Genomic DNA, 17,197 nt, shown 5'->3' on the forward strand with positions numbered 1-17,197 from the left:
CTCTCCCTCCTCAGAAGATTAATTTGTTTCTGTCTACTGCTTCTCTATTCTGCACACCGTTCTAAGAGTCCCTCCCTTATCTTATCCCCTTGCCCTCCTATTTCCTTATAAGTTAAGAAGATTTTTATCTTTTATGCCCAATTAGATGTATATGTAAGGGCAGCTAGGTGGTACAGTGAATAGAGTACCAGGCCGAAAGTCAGGAAGACTCATCTTCTTGAGTTCAAATCTGTCCCCAGATACTTACTAGCTATGTGACCCTAGGCAAGTCACATAACCCTGTTTACCTTGGTTTCTCATCTGTAAAATAGAGAAGGACATGGCAAACCATTCCACTGTCTCTGCCAAGAAAACCCCAAATGGGGTCACAAAGAGTTAGACACAACTGAAATGACTATATAACAAAAAGATGTATATGTTATTCCCTTTTTAATCTAGTTCTGATGAGAGTAAGGTTGTCATACTGCCTGCGCTCAACCTCCCCATCGTCTCCTTTACTATAAAAGTTCTTCCATTTACACCTCTTTTCTATTATAATTCATAATTCATTCCATTTTACCTCTCCCTACCCAGTTCTGTTTTTTGGATTTTCCCATTGTATGCAACTCAAACTCAAGCCTTCTGTCTATGTATGTATACTCTTAACATTCTTTTAAGAGTTAGAAATATAATTTTCTCATATAAGACAGTAAACAGTTTAATCTTATTAAATCCTATGTGATTTGTCTTTCATGTTACCTTCTTATGTTTCTCCTGATTCTTGTATTTAAAAGTCAGATTTTCTATTCAGTTCTGGTCTTTTCCTCAAGAATGTCTGAAAGTCCTTTAATTCATTAAATATATATTTTTTTGCCTTACAGGATTACACTCAGCTTTGCTGGATAGATTATTCTTGGTTGCAAACCTAGCTCCTTTGCTCTTTGGAATATCATATTCCACACCCTTGATCTTTTAATCTAGAAGCTGCTAAATCTTATGTTACCCTGACTATAGCTTCACATTATATGAATTGTTTCTTACTAGATAGTTGTAATAATTCCTCCTCGACCCTAGGGGCTTTGAAACTTAGATATAATATTCCTGTGAGTTTTCATTTTGGGATCTCTTTCAAGAGGTGATTAGTGGATTTTTTCAATTTCTGTTTTACCCCCTAGTTCTAAAAATTCAGGGAAATTTTCCTTAATAATATCTTGAAGTATAATGTCTCGACTCTTTTTTTTTGGTCATGACTTTAACGTGGTTCAACAATTTTTATATTATCTCTCCCAATCTCTTTTCCAGATCAGTTATTTTTCCAGTGAGATATTTCATGTTCTCTTCTATTTTTTCATTCTTTTGATTTTATTATTTCTTAATGTCTTATGAAGTCATTAGCTTCCCTTTGTCCAATTCTAGTTTTTAAGGAGTTATAGTCTTTAGTGGGTTTTTGGATCTCTTTTTCCAATTAGTTGACTTTCTTTTCATAATTTTCTTGATTTTCCTGCATTATTCGTTTTCCCCTTAGTTTTTCTTTTACCTGTCTTATTTGATTTGTAAAGCTTTTCCAAGAAATCTCTTTGGGATTGTGTCCTTTTTACATTTTTTCTTTGAAGCTTTACAAGTAGTTGTTTTGACTTCATTGTCTTCTTCTGAGTTTGAACCCTGATCTTCTCTATCACCATAGTAACTATCTATGATCAGGTTGTTTTCCTGTTGTTTAGTCATTTTTAAAGGCCTGTTTCTTGGTCGTTAACTTTAGTTAGGCTAAAGTTCCCAGGGTGTGAGGGATAATGTTTCAGGCTTCAAGTTTTTCATGCTGTTGGGGATCTTTGATTTTTTTGGTTCTTGCAATATGCTATGATCCAAGGCCACGTGTGCTCATGCTCTTAACCTTATGTCTTGGTTAATGAGTGACCTCAAGTACTCCTCTTCACCCATTAGTTACAACCAGGGCCCTTGTACTGCTGCCACCACAAATGATCTCACTCCCTTCTGGTGCTGGAAATGTACCACCAGCCTCTGTGCTATAGAGGATCAGTTTATCCCCTGCTCTGGAACTGAGACTAGGGACTCCACTGTCCTCAACCACAATCAGTCCTCTCTGTCCTGGAACAGTGAGCAAGGCTGCTACCCTTGTGCTGAATGGTTGTTTCTCCTTGCCCGTAGCCACAGCCTGAGGCTGCCTCTGGTCAATGCCAGCCCTGGGCCCAGGGTCCAATGCCAGCGGAGGACCCCAACAATCTCCCCCTGATCAATGACCAGCTCCCCCACCCCATTGTCTGTGGGATGAAATTTCCCAAAGCCCTCGCACCACCACAGCTGGTATCTGCACTTTGTTTCCAACCAGACCACCACCCCAGTAGGTGAGGTCTTTCCTAAATGTCCTCCTCCCAAGTTGTCTTGGGCTGAATGATTGCTTTACCCCAAATCTTTGTTATTTCTGCCTATCTAAAATTCATTTTGCAAGGGAATTTTGGAGAGCCAGGTAATTTTCTGCCTTATTCTGCCATCTTTCCACAGTCCTCTAGAGGGAATTTTCATACCAGAAACTATGTATACCATTGAAATCACAGATCTAGACTATCCTCCCAAAATATAATTATATTTTGTAAGTACATGTAGATGGTGAGGAGGCAAGAACACTAAAGAGGAAGCGTTAGTGGTTTAGCACGGCTATTCTATGATATTGTGGAATGAAACATGTTCATTTGTCTATATGATGATGTTATGACTGATCCACATTATCAGTGTATGATAAACCATTTTTCACAGTAGTTGTGATGGATTTCATTGAGCTGCCCACACTCTCTAATCCATTTACTGAATGACCAAGAGTATGAATTTTCAAAACAGTGGCCTGAGTTAGGATTATAGCAAACAAGAACTTTTCTCTCTGCAAAACAAATTGGCCACATAGCACATAGTCTAAGGCAGCATGATATATTGAAGACACTGGGGAGTCCATAAGAGGTTCTACTTTTGGCCCAGCCACTGTCACAAAGTCAAATGACTTTGAGTAGGTCACTTAGCCATAGTAAAGAAGGCAGGACAACTTAGCCATAGGGATGTTGAGGCAGCAGCTATTGCCAATAAGCCTGACAAGGGTTTTAACCATCCTCTCCTCTGTGTTATAGTTGCTTATAGACAGCTCATAAAATTTGAAAGTAAGCCTTCCTTAGTAGTTCTCTGAACTGATATTATACTGCAGCTTCCAGAGCTCATTGTCTTTGAAAAAGAGAAAGGGACAGCTAAAATATTCTTCAGGTGGAGCAGGGCAGCCTCATGGGTCTAGTTTTCCTTGGTAGCTTTCTCTGATTGTGTTTCTTTGTGTATGTCTGTAACTCCAAGAAGTCTTATGGTTTGTAACATGCTGTGAACTATCTCAGATTTTGGGAAGAGGGAACACTGAAGAATTTGGTAAAGTGAGCTATGGCAGCATCATTAACAATGACTTCTGAAGTCTTCCCCATCTTCTCTGATGTTCCAATATTAGAAGTTGTGTATTCCCAACACTCTGGTGCTCAGCTTCCTTAGTAAAGTGAAGGGGTTAAGACAAGATGATTTCTAATATCACCAGCTAACCAAGGTTTCAATTTAGGGACTTGTATGACCATCTATGGGAAGACAGTACAATGAGTACCAGAGGTTGGGATCTAAGTATGTGCCCGAGTCATTATCAGAGGATATCACGGGACAGCCAGGGCAAGTAATCACAGGAAGGTGAGGCAAGATTACTGATGGGTTGTTCTGAGATACTGAATTGAGTATTAAAGAGGGCATCCAAACATAGGGTGTCATATGTACTGAAACAGGTTCTTAGTAGAGTTTACCAGATCATGACATTGTTTCCTTTCTGTTGCAACTTTCTATTGCCCATTGACAGCTTTTTATGAGTGATCTGCCCATCGCCACCTGCATTTCTTAATATACCTGTAGCTTTAGTGAAGTTTAGGCTTCCTGCTCTAAAATATAATTCTAACTTCTGTAAAAGGCTCAGGCCCTATTCATACCTTTGGATTCCCTGCTTATCAAGATTCTTGGAAAGTAAAAATGAAGTGAGCATATTCTTTGAAATCAGATCTGATTAGGTATAAAATAATTTTCTGTTATTTTTGACAGTATATGAATATCATGTCCAAATAAATCACTGTATATTTTCTTGAATAAGCATTGTTGTACAATTTGTTCAGTCATAACAAGTTCTAGCTCTGTTCAGGAACTCATTTGCTTTCTTTTTTAAACGTTTTGATTTATTATCAATTTATTTTGAACATTCTTTTTAAATTTTGAGTTCCAGATTCTCTCCTTCCCTTCCTCTCCTTCCCATACTCATTCAGAAGGCAAGCAATATGATATCAATTATACGTGTGAAATTATGCAAAACATATTTCCATATTGTCCATGTTTTTTTTAATTTTAGACTCAAACACCAGAATTCAAATGCAGAATAGAGAAAAGAAAGAGAAACATATCATAAACTTAAATACAAAGTAAGAATAGAAAAAAAGCATGTCATGTGTACAGCAGAACATGAGAGAGGATTCAAAATATATAGCAAGAAATTTTCATTTCAAGAAAGCCTGTATGATAAATACTACATGTATTGAGAGCTATCCATCTTTTCTCTGCTTCCTTGTAAGTTTTCTATTGTTCTCTGCTGTGCACTTTTTACTTTGTTCTTTTTTCCCCCTTCTTCCCCCCCCCACGAAGGCTACAATTAAGCATGGATATATTTATATATATAGATATATACATACACATACACATGCATACACACATAGACATATACTTTCCCTAACAAATTCTACACCTGATCTTTTTTTTATGTTTATGCATATCTCTTATTTCCTATCCCTACAAACTCCTCCAGTTTACTTCTACCCACTACCTTGCCCTCCTATTACTTTGCCTACCCTCCCTCCCAGGATCCCTCCCCTATCCTCCTATTCCCATAAATCTAAACACCCTTCTATACCCCCCTTTAACCTATTCCCTCACCCTTTCCTCTAGAGATCCCTTCCTCATCCTCTTCCCCTACCTATCCCCTTAACCATTTTATTTCTTCTGAATTTAGAAGATTTTTATACTCTGCTAGATATATATGTATTGTTCCCTCTTGAACCCATTCCTGATGAAAGTAGGTTACCAGAATTACCAGCCCTCCTCCCCATCTAATTCCTCTATGTAGGTTTTTCCTCTTGTCCCTCATTTGTATAAGATAATTACTCCTTTTAACTATTCCTAGATGGTTTTACTTTTTAAAGTCATATCATACTCAGGTCTACCCAAGTCTTTCTTACAAACTACTCAATTGCTAATGACAATCTTAGACATACGTTTTACATTTTACATACCTAAAAGTCTGTTCTTATTGAGTCCCTTGGAATCAGTCTTTGGTATGTACCTTGTGTTTCTCTTGGCCCTTGTATGTCAAATCTTCTATTAAATTCAGGGTTTTTTTTTTTCTGACTGTTGACCAAATATTCATTTTTTTTCATTTAGAATTATGCTTAACTTTGCTGGGTATGATATTTTCAGCCTGAACTCCAGTTCTTTTACTCTTTGATATATAGTGTTCCAAGACCTGTGGTCCTTTAGTGTTTCTGCTGCTAGGTCTTGTGTAATTCTAATTGTGGCACCATCTTATTTAAGTTTTTTTTTTTTTCTTGTTGCTCTTAATATTTTATCCTTGAGCTGGGGGTTTCGGAATTTAACTATAATATTCCTATGAGTTTGCCTTATAAGATCTCTTTCAAGTGGTGATTGATGGATTTTTTTCTATTTCTACTTTCCCCCATTGTTTTAATGTTTTGAGACAATTTTCTTTAATTATTTCTTGTATTATTGTATCAAGATTCTTTTTTTGATCATAACTTTCAGGTAGTCTGATTATTCTTATGTTTTCTGTTCTTGATCTGTTCTCCAGATCAGTTGTTTTTCTTATGTTTCACTTTCTCTTCTATTTTTTCATTCATTATATTTTGTTTTATCATTTCTTGATATCTTATAACTTCGCTGGCTTCCCCTTGCCCAATTCTGATTTTCAAGGTGTCATTTTCTTCTTTAAGATTCTGGATCTCCTTTTCTAATTGGTTGGCTTTCTTTTCATAATCCTCTTGTTTTTCTCAGATTGTTCTCTCTCTCTCTCTCTCTCTTTTTTTTTAAGTTTTTCCTCAATCTCTCTCATTTGATTTTTAAATTTTAAATTTTAAATTCTTGTATATGTTCTTTTTTGGTCAAGTGACCATTTAACATTACTCTTTGGGGTTGAAGAGGGTTTCTTTGCTTCAGTATCCCTCTCTGAAGATGAAACTCAGTCTTCTCTATTCCCATAATAACCTTCTATGGTTAGATTCTCTCTCAATTGCCTGTGTTTTGTTTTTTTTTTTGTAGTAAGAACTTAATTTTTGTAATCACCTCTAGCCCTGGGGTATGGGGGATGGTGCCTCTAGCCTCAGATCTTCAGTTCTCCCCTCTAGCTGGGAACCAAAGCCAAACCTCTAGCCTCCTGTAAATGCCTATTTTCAGGGTGTCCTGCCCCACTGCTTAAGCACTCACCGGGCATGTGCTGGTTCCTACTCACCCTGGCCACTCTCTGCAGCGCAGCTAGGTCTGATGTTCCTTGTCAGCAGAGGTTTCCTTGATTTTCCCCAGTTCAGACACCCAAGTCTCCTCACTATCCTGTGGGTAAAAGTTCCAGTGGCTGTGGCTGAAGCAAGCCCTGGGCTTGCCTCTTGTTGTTTAAGTGGACCGTAGCCTGGAGGTGTTTACTCTTCAAGGGGACCAAACCTCATCCTGGAATTAACCTTCAGATCTTCTCAGATTTTCCCAGGAGGACCCCTGTTGTGCCCCTATTATTTATTTCTATACTCCCCCAACTTTGTTGGTGCTGAGGTGCTATTTTATCTCTTTTGTGGGAGAAAATCTTGAGAGCTTGGAATTTTCTGACCTACTCCACCATCTTTCCAGAATCCTCTCTCGGCCATATTTTTTAAAAAGCTGAAAAAATAAAGTGAGAAAATTCTACTTCATTTTGCACTCAGAATGGGATAGCATTTTTTCATCATGAGTCCTTTGGAATTGTCTTGGATCATTGTATTAATCAGAGTAGCCAAGTCTTCCACAGTTGATCAACATTGCAACATTGCCGTTAACTGTGCACAGTGATCTCTCAGTCTTCTTTCTGAAACTACCCCCCTCATCATTTTTTATAGCACAGTGGTACTCCATCACAATCACATCAGTTTGTTCAGCCATTCCCTAATTGATGAGCATCTCCTTGTTTTCCAATTCTTTGCCACCAGAAAAGAGCTGCTATAAATATTTTTGTACATATAGGTTCTTTCCTTTTGCTTTGATCTTATTGGGATACAAACCTAGTAGTGGCATTGCTGGGTCAAAGGGGATGCAGAGTTTTATAGCCCTTTGGGTTTAGTTCAGAATTGCTGTCCAGAATGGTTGGACCGGTCTACTACTCCACCAACAGTTTATTGGTGTACCTTTTTTTCTCTCATCCCTTCCAGCATTTGTCATTTCTGGTAAGTGTGAGGGGATACTTTGGTTTAATTTGCATTTCTCTAATCAATAGTGATTTAAAGGGGGGCAGGGCAGAGAAGAGACAGGGACTCACCTGAGCTGAGCTCTCCCAAATTCCCCTCCAAACAACTTTAAAACAGTGCCTCAAAATGAATTCTGGAGTAACAGAACCCACAAAATAATGGGATGAAACTATTTTCAAGACAACTTAGAAGGTCAGTAGGAAAGGTCTGTCACACCAGGGTGAGAGTGGAGCACAATACAATGAAATACAGAAAAATTGAAAGAATCCACTTATCACCTCCTGAAAGAGATCCCAAAAGGAAAACTCCTAGGAATATTATAGCCAAATTCCAGAGCTCCCAGATCAAGGAGAAAATATTGCAAACAGCCAGAAAGAAACAATTCAAATATCATGGAGCCACAGTCAAGACACAAAATTTAGCAGCTTTCACATTAAAGGATCAGAGAGCATGGAATATGATATACCATGGGGCAAAAGAGCTAGGACTACAACCAAAAATCACCTACCAGCAAAATTGAGTATAATCCTATGGGAGAAAAAATGGATATTCAATGAAATAAAGAACTTTCAAGCATTCCTGATGAAAAATCAGAGCTGAATAGAAAATTTGACTTTCAAATACAAGACTTAAGCATAAAAAGGTAAATAGGAAAGAGGAATTACAAGTGATTCAATTAGGTTAAACTGTTTACATTCCTACATGTGAAGATTATGTAACTCTTAAGAACTTAATCATTGTTAGGGCAATTAGGAAAAGTGTACATAGAAAGAAAATATGGGTGTGAGTTGAATATGATCAAATGATTTCTAAAAAATAAAATTAAGGGGTGAGAGAGAGAAATGCATTGGGAGAAGGGGAAAAGGAGAGGTAGAATGGGGTAAAGTATCTCACATAAGAGACACAAAAGAGCTTTTACAGTGGAGAGGAAGATGGGGAAGAGAGTGTTGGTGGGCAGTGCTTGAACTTTACTCTTATTGGAATTGACACAAAGAGGGAATAACATACACACTCAGTTGGAAGTCTGTCTTAACCTACAGGAAAATAGGAGGGGAAGGGGATAAGAAAATGGTTAGTGCACTGATAGAAAGGAGGGCATATTTGAGGAGATGGTAGTCAGAAAGAAAACATTTTTAAGTATGGACAGGGTGAAAGGAGAGAGAGAGAATAGGATTAATGGGTAAGGAATAGAATGGAGAGAAATACACAGTAATGGTAATTATGAAAAAACTTTTATAGCACCTTTCTCTGATAAAGGTCTCATCTCCAAATCTCTAGAGGTCTGGGTCAAATTTATAAAAATAAGCCATTTCCCAAATGATAAATGATCAAAGGACATGAATAGACAGTTTTCAGATGAAGTAATCAAAACTATTTGTAGTCATATGAAAAAATGCTATAAAATGCTATTGATTAGAGAAATGCAAATTAAAGCAACTTTGAGGTACTATTCCATACCTATCTGATTGGCTAATAAGAGAGAAAAGGAAAATGACAAATGTTGGAAGGGATATGGGAAAATTGAGACACTTATTCACTGTCAGTGGAGTTGTGAACTGATTGAACCATTTTAGAGAGCAATTTGAAACTATGCTCAAAGGGATATAAAACCCTTTGACCCAGCAGTACAGCTACTAGCTCTGTATCCTAAAGAGAGTTTAAAAAGTAAAAAAGAAAAAGACTTATATATACACAAATATTTAGACACAGCTTTTTTAGTGGTGGCGAAAAAAAATGTAAATTGAGGGGATGTCCTTCTATTAGGGGATGGCTGAACAAGTTGTGGTATATGATTGTGATGAATACTATTGTACTATAAGAAATGATGAGCAAGATGCTCTCAGGAAAACCTGGAAAGATTTATATAAACTGATGCAAAATGAAATGGGGACCAGGTGAACATTATACACAGTAACAGGAATATTGTAAGATGGTCAACTGAGAATGACTTAGCTATTCTCAGCAATACAGTGATCCAAGACAATTCTGAAAGACTCATGATGAAAAATGCTATCCATCTCTAGAGAAAAAAACTGATGGAGTCTGAATGCAGACAGAAGCATTTTTTTTGAACTTTCTTTTTCTTTCTTTTTTTTGCTCTGTGTTTTCTTTCACAGCCTTAATTAATACACATGAACAACCTATATCAAATTGCTTCCCTTCTCTGTGAGGGAGGGAGAGGACAGAGGGAAGAAGAGAATTTGGAACTTAAAATTTTAAAAAATGAATGTTAAAAATTGTTTTTACCATGTAATTGGGAGGAAAATACAATATTAAATATATTTTTAAAATAGTGACTTAGAGCATTTTTATGTGACTATAGATAACTCTGATTTCTTCTTCTGAGAACTGCCTTTTTATATCCTTTGACCATTTTTCAATTGGGGAATGGCTCTTATTTTTGTAAATGTGACTCAGTTTCATACTCAGTATATATTAGAGAAATGAGGCTTTTATCAGAGAAACTTGCTGTAAAAATTTTTGATATTGCTTCATTGTCTATGGTATCTTTTAGCAAAATGTAGTTTCCCTGATTATCACTTTTAATTAGGCCTATTTTTACTTTTGCTTTGTGTCTGATAATATAATTGCTACCCCTGCTTTTTTTCACTTTAGCTGAAGCATATTAGATTCTGCTCCAGCCCTTTATTTGAATTCTGTGTCTTTCTTTTTCAAGTGTGTCTCTTGTAAACAACATATTGTTACATTCTCATTTCTAATCCATTCTGCTATCTGCTTCCATTTTATGCGTGAGCTCATCTCATTCACATTTTCAGTTAGGATTACTAACCATGTATTTCTCTCCATCCTGTTTTCTTCTGTTTCTTCCTCTCTCTCTCTCTCTCTCTCTCTCTCTCTCTATCCTGTCTCTCCTTAAGTCTATTTTGCTTCTTAAAAAACTACCTCAGGAGCCAAGATGGCGGAGGGAAAGCAGTGACTTGGTAGAGCTCTCCCCCAAACCCCTCCAAATACCTACAAAAAATAGCTCTAAACAAATTCTAAAGCAGCAGAACCCACCAAAAAGACAGAGTGAAACAAATTTCCAGCTCAAGACAACCTGGATGGCTGATTGGAAAGGTATATCGCGCCGGGCGGGGAGAGGAGCACAGGCATGGGCGCACAGGCCGCAGTGACCCTGGAGCAGGCCTCAGAGGACTGAATCGCAGGCAGCTGTGGGTTTCCAGGCTCCTCAACCCACAAACGCCAAAGACAACTTAGAAGGTCAGTGGGAAAAGTCTGTGACTGCAGTGAGAGAAGAAGCTAGATCTCAGCTGCCCCGAGGGAAGCAGCTGCCTTCTGAGCTTCACACCCACATACTGAGGGGGAATCCAGTGGCTAATCAGAGAGGGATTGCAGGGATCTCTTTGCCAGTGCTGAGGCAGGAATCTCTTGCTTTGCCCATGCTTGGATCTGGGTCACAGTTCTGAGGGGCGGTCCTGGGGTGAGGAGGAGCACTGGCATGGTAGAGCTGTGGCAGTGAAGAGGAAACACCATGCCCCTTATAGCACCTTGGAAGAACTGACATTTTTCAGGTCCCTAGAAGTATTTCTGAAAACAGCTGTACAAACCCCCAAGGGTTTGTACATTCTCCACATTGGAAACAGACTGTTACCTTAACAAAGAGTTTAAAATTCAAGTAATTGGTTGGGATCATGAGCAAGCAGCGCAAAAAGAGTCAGACTGTATTATCTTACTTTGGTGACAAAGAAGATCAAAACATACAACCAGAAGAAGAAAACAAAGTCAAAGCTCCTACATCCAAAACTTCCAAGAAAAATATGAATCAGTCCCAGGCCTTGGAAGAGCTCAAAAGGGATTTTGAGAAGCAAGTAAGAGAAGTAGAGGAAAAACTGGGAAGAGAAATGAGAGTGATGCAAGCAAATCACGAAAAGCAAGTTGTCAGCTTGCTAAAGGAGACCCAAAAAAATACTGAAGAAAATAACACCTTAAAAAATAGCTTAACCCAAATGGCAAAAGAGGTCCAAAAAGCCAATGAAGAAAAGAATGCCTTAAAGAGCAAAATTGGCCAAATGGAAAAGGAAGTCCAAAAGCTTACTGAAGAAAATACTTCCTTAAAAATTAGAATAGAGCAATTGGAAGCTAGTGACTTTATGAGAAATCAAGACACTGTAAAACAAATCCAAAAGAATGAAAAATTAGAAAACAATGTGAAATATCTCATTGGAAAAACAGCTGACCTGGAAAATAGATCCAGGAGAGAGAATTTAAAGATTATTGGACTATCTGAAAGCCATGATCAAAAAAAGAGCCTAGACATCATCTTTCAAGAAATTATCAAGGAAAACTGCCCTGATATTTTAGAACCAGAGGGCAAAATAGAAATGGAAAGAATCCAGCGATCTCCTCCTGAAAGAGATCCCCAAAGGAAAACTCCTAGGAATATTATAGCCAAATTCCAGAGTTCCCAAGTCAAGGAGAAAATATTACAAGCAGCCAGAAAGAAACAATTCAAGTATTGTGGAAACACGATCAGGATAACACAAGATTTAGCTGCTTCTACATTAAGGGACCGCAGGGCATGGAATATAATATTCCAGAGGGCAAAGGAGATAGGATTACAACCAAGAATCACCTACCCAGCAAAACTGAGTATAATTCTTCAGGGGACAAAATGGTCATTCAGTAAAATAGAGGACTTTCAAGCATTCTTGATGAAAAGACCAGAGCTGAATAGAAAATTTGACTTTCTAATACAAGACTCAAGTGGAACATGAAGAGGTAAACAGGAAAGAGAAATCATAAGAGACTTATTAAGGTTGAACTGTTTACATTCCTGCATGGAAAGATGATATTTGTAACTCATGAGACCTTCGTCAGTATTAGGGTAGTTGGAGGGAAAAAATTATATGTATAGATAGATAGATAAATAGATAGAGAGATAGATAGATAGAGGGCACAGGGTGAGTTGAAGATGAAGGGGTCATATCTGGAGAATAAAATTAAGGGGTGAGAGAGGATTATACTAGGAGAAAAAGAAAAGGAGAGGTAGAATGGGGTAAATTATCTCAGAAAAAAATAGAAAAGAAAAGGCTTTACAGTGGAGTGGAACCGGGGGAAGGTGAGAGGAAATGTGTGAATCTTATTCTCATAAGATTTGACTTAAGGAGGGTACATACACACTCAATTGGGTATGGAAATCTGTCTTAACCTACAGGAAAATAGGAGGCGAAGGGGACAAGAGAGTAGGGGATGATAGAGAAGAGGGCAGATTGGGAAAGGGGGTAATCAGAAGCAAATACTTCTGAGGAGGGACAGGGTCAAAAGAAAGAATAGAATAAATGGGGGGGCAAGATAGGATTAAAGGAAATAGAGTTAGTTTTTCACAGCATGTCTACTATGGAAGTGTTTTGCATAACTGCACATGTATAGCCTATATTGAGTTGCTTGCCTTTTCAATGAGGGTGGGTGGGGAGGGAGGAAGGGAGAAAATTTGGAACCCAAAGTTTTAAAAACACATGTTTAAAAAAATGTTTTCACATGCAACTGAGAAATAATAAATACAGGAAATGGGGCATAGAAATCTATCCTGCCCTACAGGAAAATAGAAGGGGAAGGGGGGGGAGAGATAGCAGGGAAAGCAGACTAGGGAAAGGGGTATTCAGAATGCATGCCATCTTGGGGTGGGGGAGGGGCGATATGGGGTGAAAATTTGGATCTCAAAATCTTGTGGAAGTAAATGAAAACTAAAAATTAAAAAAAAAAGGATTAAAAAAAAGAAAATAAATACATTCCACTCTAGAAGTCATTAAAAAAAAAGTATTTTGCAAACATTAAAGTGCTATGTAAATTGTAGCTATTATTATTATTGTTGTTGTTGTTGTTGTTATTGATTCAAAGTGACCCTAGTCCCCATTTTCTGCTCCTGATCTTCTATTATTCACTTTTTAAAAAATCATTATTAAATTTTGTTTTAAATTAAAAAAAAAAACCTACCTCCCTTAATCTGCCTTCCCTTTTATCATTCCCTCCACCCTCTTTATCCCTTTTCCCTCCTATTTTCCTGTTGGGTGTTACATTTCTATACCCAATTGAGTATGTATATATATTCTTCACTCTTTGAACCAATTCTGATAAGAGAGAAACTGAAGTACTGACCACTACCCGCCTTTTCCCCCTCCACTGTAAAAGCTCTTCCATTGCATGCTTCTTTTATGTGAGAAAATTTTCCCTGCTCTACCTCTCCCTTTCTCCTTGTCCCGTTGCATCCCTTTTTCTCACTTTTTTTTTTGAGATCATTCCAATATAAGCAACTTACACCCATGCCCTCTCTCTATTAAACTTCTTTTAACTGCCCTAATAATAGCACCTAATAATTCCTTAGGTGTTAACATGTATCATCTTCCCATATAGGAATGTACACAGTTGTACTTATGTCCCTTATGATTACTCTTTGATGTTCACTTTTTTTTTTTTTGCTTCTCTTAAGTGTGGTGTTTGAATGTCAGGTTTTCTATTTAGCTCTGGTCTTTTCATCAGGAATGCCTGAAAGTCCTCTTTTTCATTTTATATCCTTTTTTCCCTGACGGCTTACACTCGCTTTTACTGGGTAGATGATTCTTGGTTGTAATCCTAGCTCCTTTGCCTTCCACAGTATCATATTCCAAGCCCTCTGCTCCTTTAATGTGAAAGCCACTAAATCTTGTATGATTCTTATTGTTGGCTCCACAATATTTGAATTGTTTCTTTCTTGCTGCATGAAATATTTTCTCTTTGATCTGGCCACTCTAGAATTTGGCTGCAATATTCCTGTAAGTTTTCATTTTGGGATCTCTTTCATAAGGTGATCAGTGGATTCTTTCCATTTCTATTTTACCCTCTGGATCTAAGATATCAGGGCAGTCTTCTTTGATAATCTCTTGAATGTGATTCTAGGCTTTTTTTTTTATCATGGCTTTCAGGTAGTCCAATAATTCTTTTTTATTTTTTTTTTAAATTTAGTATTTTATTTTTCCCCATTTACATGTAAAAACAATTTTTTTAACATTTGTTTTTAAAACTCTGAGTGCCAAATTCTCTCCCTTCCTCCTACCCCACCCCTCTTGTTGAGAAGGCAAGCAATTCAATATAGGTTATACATGTATAGTCATGCAAAGCATATTTCCATATTAGTCATCTTGTGAAAGAAAACATAGACAAGAAAAAAACCAACCTCAAGAAAAAGAAAGTAATGTATTCTTCAGTCTGTATTCAGACACCATTAATTCCTTCTCTGGGGACGGATAGCATTTTTTATCATAAGTCCTTCAGAGTTGTTGTGGATCACTGTATTGCTGAGAATAGCTTAGAATCATCTTAAAATATTGCTGTTACTTTGTACATAATACATTTCACTTTGCATCAGGTCATGTAAGTCTTTCTCAGTTTTTCTCAGAGCATCCAGCTCATCATTTCTTATACTACAATAGTATTCCATCACAATCACATGGTACAATTAGTTCAGCCATTCCCCAATTGATGGGCATAAGGTGCTATTTTCTTCAGTATTTTTTGTGACTTTTACCAAGTTGTTGAGTTTTTTCATAATTTTCTTGCATCACTCTCATTTCTTTTCCCAACTTTTCCTCTTCCATTCTTATTGTTTCCTTTAACTCTTTTAGGAATTCTTATTGGAATTGGGTCCAATTAGCATTTTTCTTTGAGGCTTTAAACAATCAAGGGAACACGGAAACAGTAACAATACAGGACCAGTTTTCAGATCAGACATATGGGTTGCTAGAGATGTACAGTTGTAAAAAAAACAAAACAAAACTCCAGGGGGCAGCTAGGTGGCATAGTGGACAGAGCACTGGCCCTGAAGTCAGGAGGACCTGAGGTCAAATCCAGCCTCAGACCAAACACTTGACACTTACTAGCTGTGTGACCCTGGGCAAATCACTTAACCCCAATTGCCTAAGAACAAAAACAAAAACAAAACTCCATGCATCAGTCTTTCAATCTGACTGCATTTCTACTCAGCATAACCTAGGTTCTTGGTTAAGGGTTTCTTAGCAGCAAGGAGGTGGTCCAGCTTCCCAGCCACATAGGGCTAGGTTCAAACAATGCAATAAGGTTTTCTCCCAATTCCCACAATTGAATAAACTTTTTTCACAGGACAGAATTTGGACTAGACCCATAAGTGAATAGAAATGGAACTGAGCTAGCTGCAGAATTGAGTCATAAGATGGAGTCAGTGTCTTTCACTCAGTTCCCATAATTAACCATTTTCTGTCCTAATCCCTTCAGTTCCCTCATGTGTGTGTATATACATGCACATGCACATACACATAGATGTATATATGTATTAGAGTTCTCCATAGAAGTCAGTGGATGATCTGATGTTTGCCATTCAATTCTCTAAACAATTTTGTGATTGGCCATTAATTGAAATAAATTTATGACACATATTTTTACAGGACTTCTCCTTCACCCTCTTCTTTAAGCGTCTCCTCTTTACAACAATATTATCAACAACTAGCAAAGCCCAAGCATTCAGGCCGTCGTTCAAAGCAAGCAAGAATGAAGATTGCAAAAATGAGAAGAGCTTATAAGAAGGAACAGGAGAAAAACATGGAAGTAAGTCCAAAGTACAGAATGGGTCAGAAAAATGTTTAATCTGCCTGTAGATACAGTTGCCCAGGAAATTCTACTCATTTTCTTAACCTTTAGGTTTAATCAGAAGCATTTATATGGTAAGTATCTTTGATGGTATGAAAGCTATTTTCATCTTGGGAAAAATATATTTTAGAAACTGTTAAAATGCCATTTGCTATTCTAAAAACCATCAGTTATACTTAACTCTATAATAGAAAGTCCTTCATTGAGAATATATCCTATTCTGATAAGCTGCTGCTATGAAGTCCATTTATTACAATCTAGTATTACCAGGAGAAGGATATTTTTTTAACTGAAAAGCAGTGTCCTGGTTCTGCCTCAACATTTGTAGCAGAAAACTATTATACTTATATTGACACTTGTGATTCAGCATATCTCTGTTCATACTCTTCCCAAAATGCAAGTAACTTTCATCTGAATATTTCAGGGTTACAGTAAATATCACAGTAACAATAAAAACAATTTCTTACTTTTATTTCTAATTTTAACCAGGAACCAAATACACAAAAAACAAATGAAAAAAATCAGCATCGTATTGTTATCATTACTCCATCTTATGAAATTTTGGGAGTTAACTCACCTCCTTCAGATGATGAATTGGAGCAAGAAGCAAAGGAATTATTTACTTGGACCAAAGAGCTGTGTCTTGATAACTCATAGTTAATTAACAAAATAATCCATACCCTTAAATATATAAATGATTAATAGAAGTATTAACAAATACAGGTATGTAGATTTTGCTCCTAACCCAATATAAGTGATAAGTTTTCTAATCAGTACTTTGATGTGCCGTAAACAGAAATGTTCTTGTCCATCAGAATTTTAATAAAAATAAATACTTTAATGGATGTGGTAAAATGCTGCATGGTTTTATATGATTAATGATGAGTGACTCAATTCTTGGAATCTTAATCAATTTTGTTGTTCTATCATTTTCTTTAAATACCTAAGCATTCCTTGGTTTGCATAAAGAATAGAATTCATAGAATATACAGCTTGTACTCCAGTTAGCCTCCAAAATGTATTTTATTTCATGTTTTGCCAAA

At 37.1% G+C, this 17,197-nt stretch overlaps 1 protein-coding gene across 2 annotated transcripts in view; it reads left to right on the forward strand.

Moving 5' to 3' along the window:
• The window catches only part of CUNHXorf58 (chromosome unknown CXorf58 homolog), a 56,582-nt gene extending 39,587 nt beyond the window's left edge, over window positions 1-16,995 (forward strand). For both annotated transcript variants that reach the window (XM_027845460.1, XM_027845461.1), the window contains 2 exons: window positions 15,953-16,112; window positions 16,644-16,995. In XM_027845460.1, the coding sequence (XP_027701261.1) occupies window positions 15,953-16,112; window positions 16,644-16,811 (328 nt within the window). In that variant the 3' untranslated portion in view covers window positions 16,812-16,995. The remainder of the gene's footprint in view (window positions 1-15,952; window positions 16,113-16,643) is intronic.
• The last annotated feature ends 202 nt before the right edge of the window (window positions 16,996-17,197 follow it).

This window comes from Vombatus ursinus, unplaced genomic scaffold (genome assembly GCF_900497805.2).
Source record: "Vombatus ursinus unplaced genomic scaffold, bare-nosed wombat genome assembly UNPS02014962.1, whole genome shotgun sequence".
NCBI classification, from domain to species: Eukaryota; Metazoa; Chordata; class Mammalia; order Diprotodontia; family Vombatidae; genus Vombatus; species Vombatus ursinus.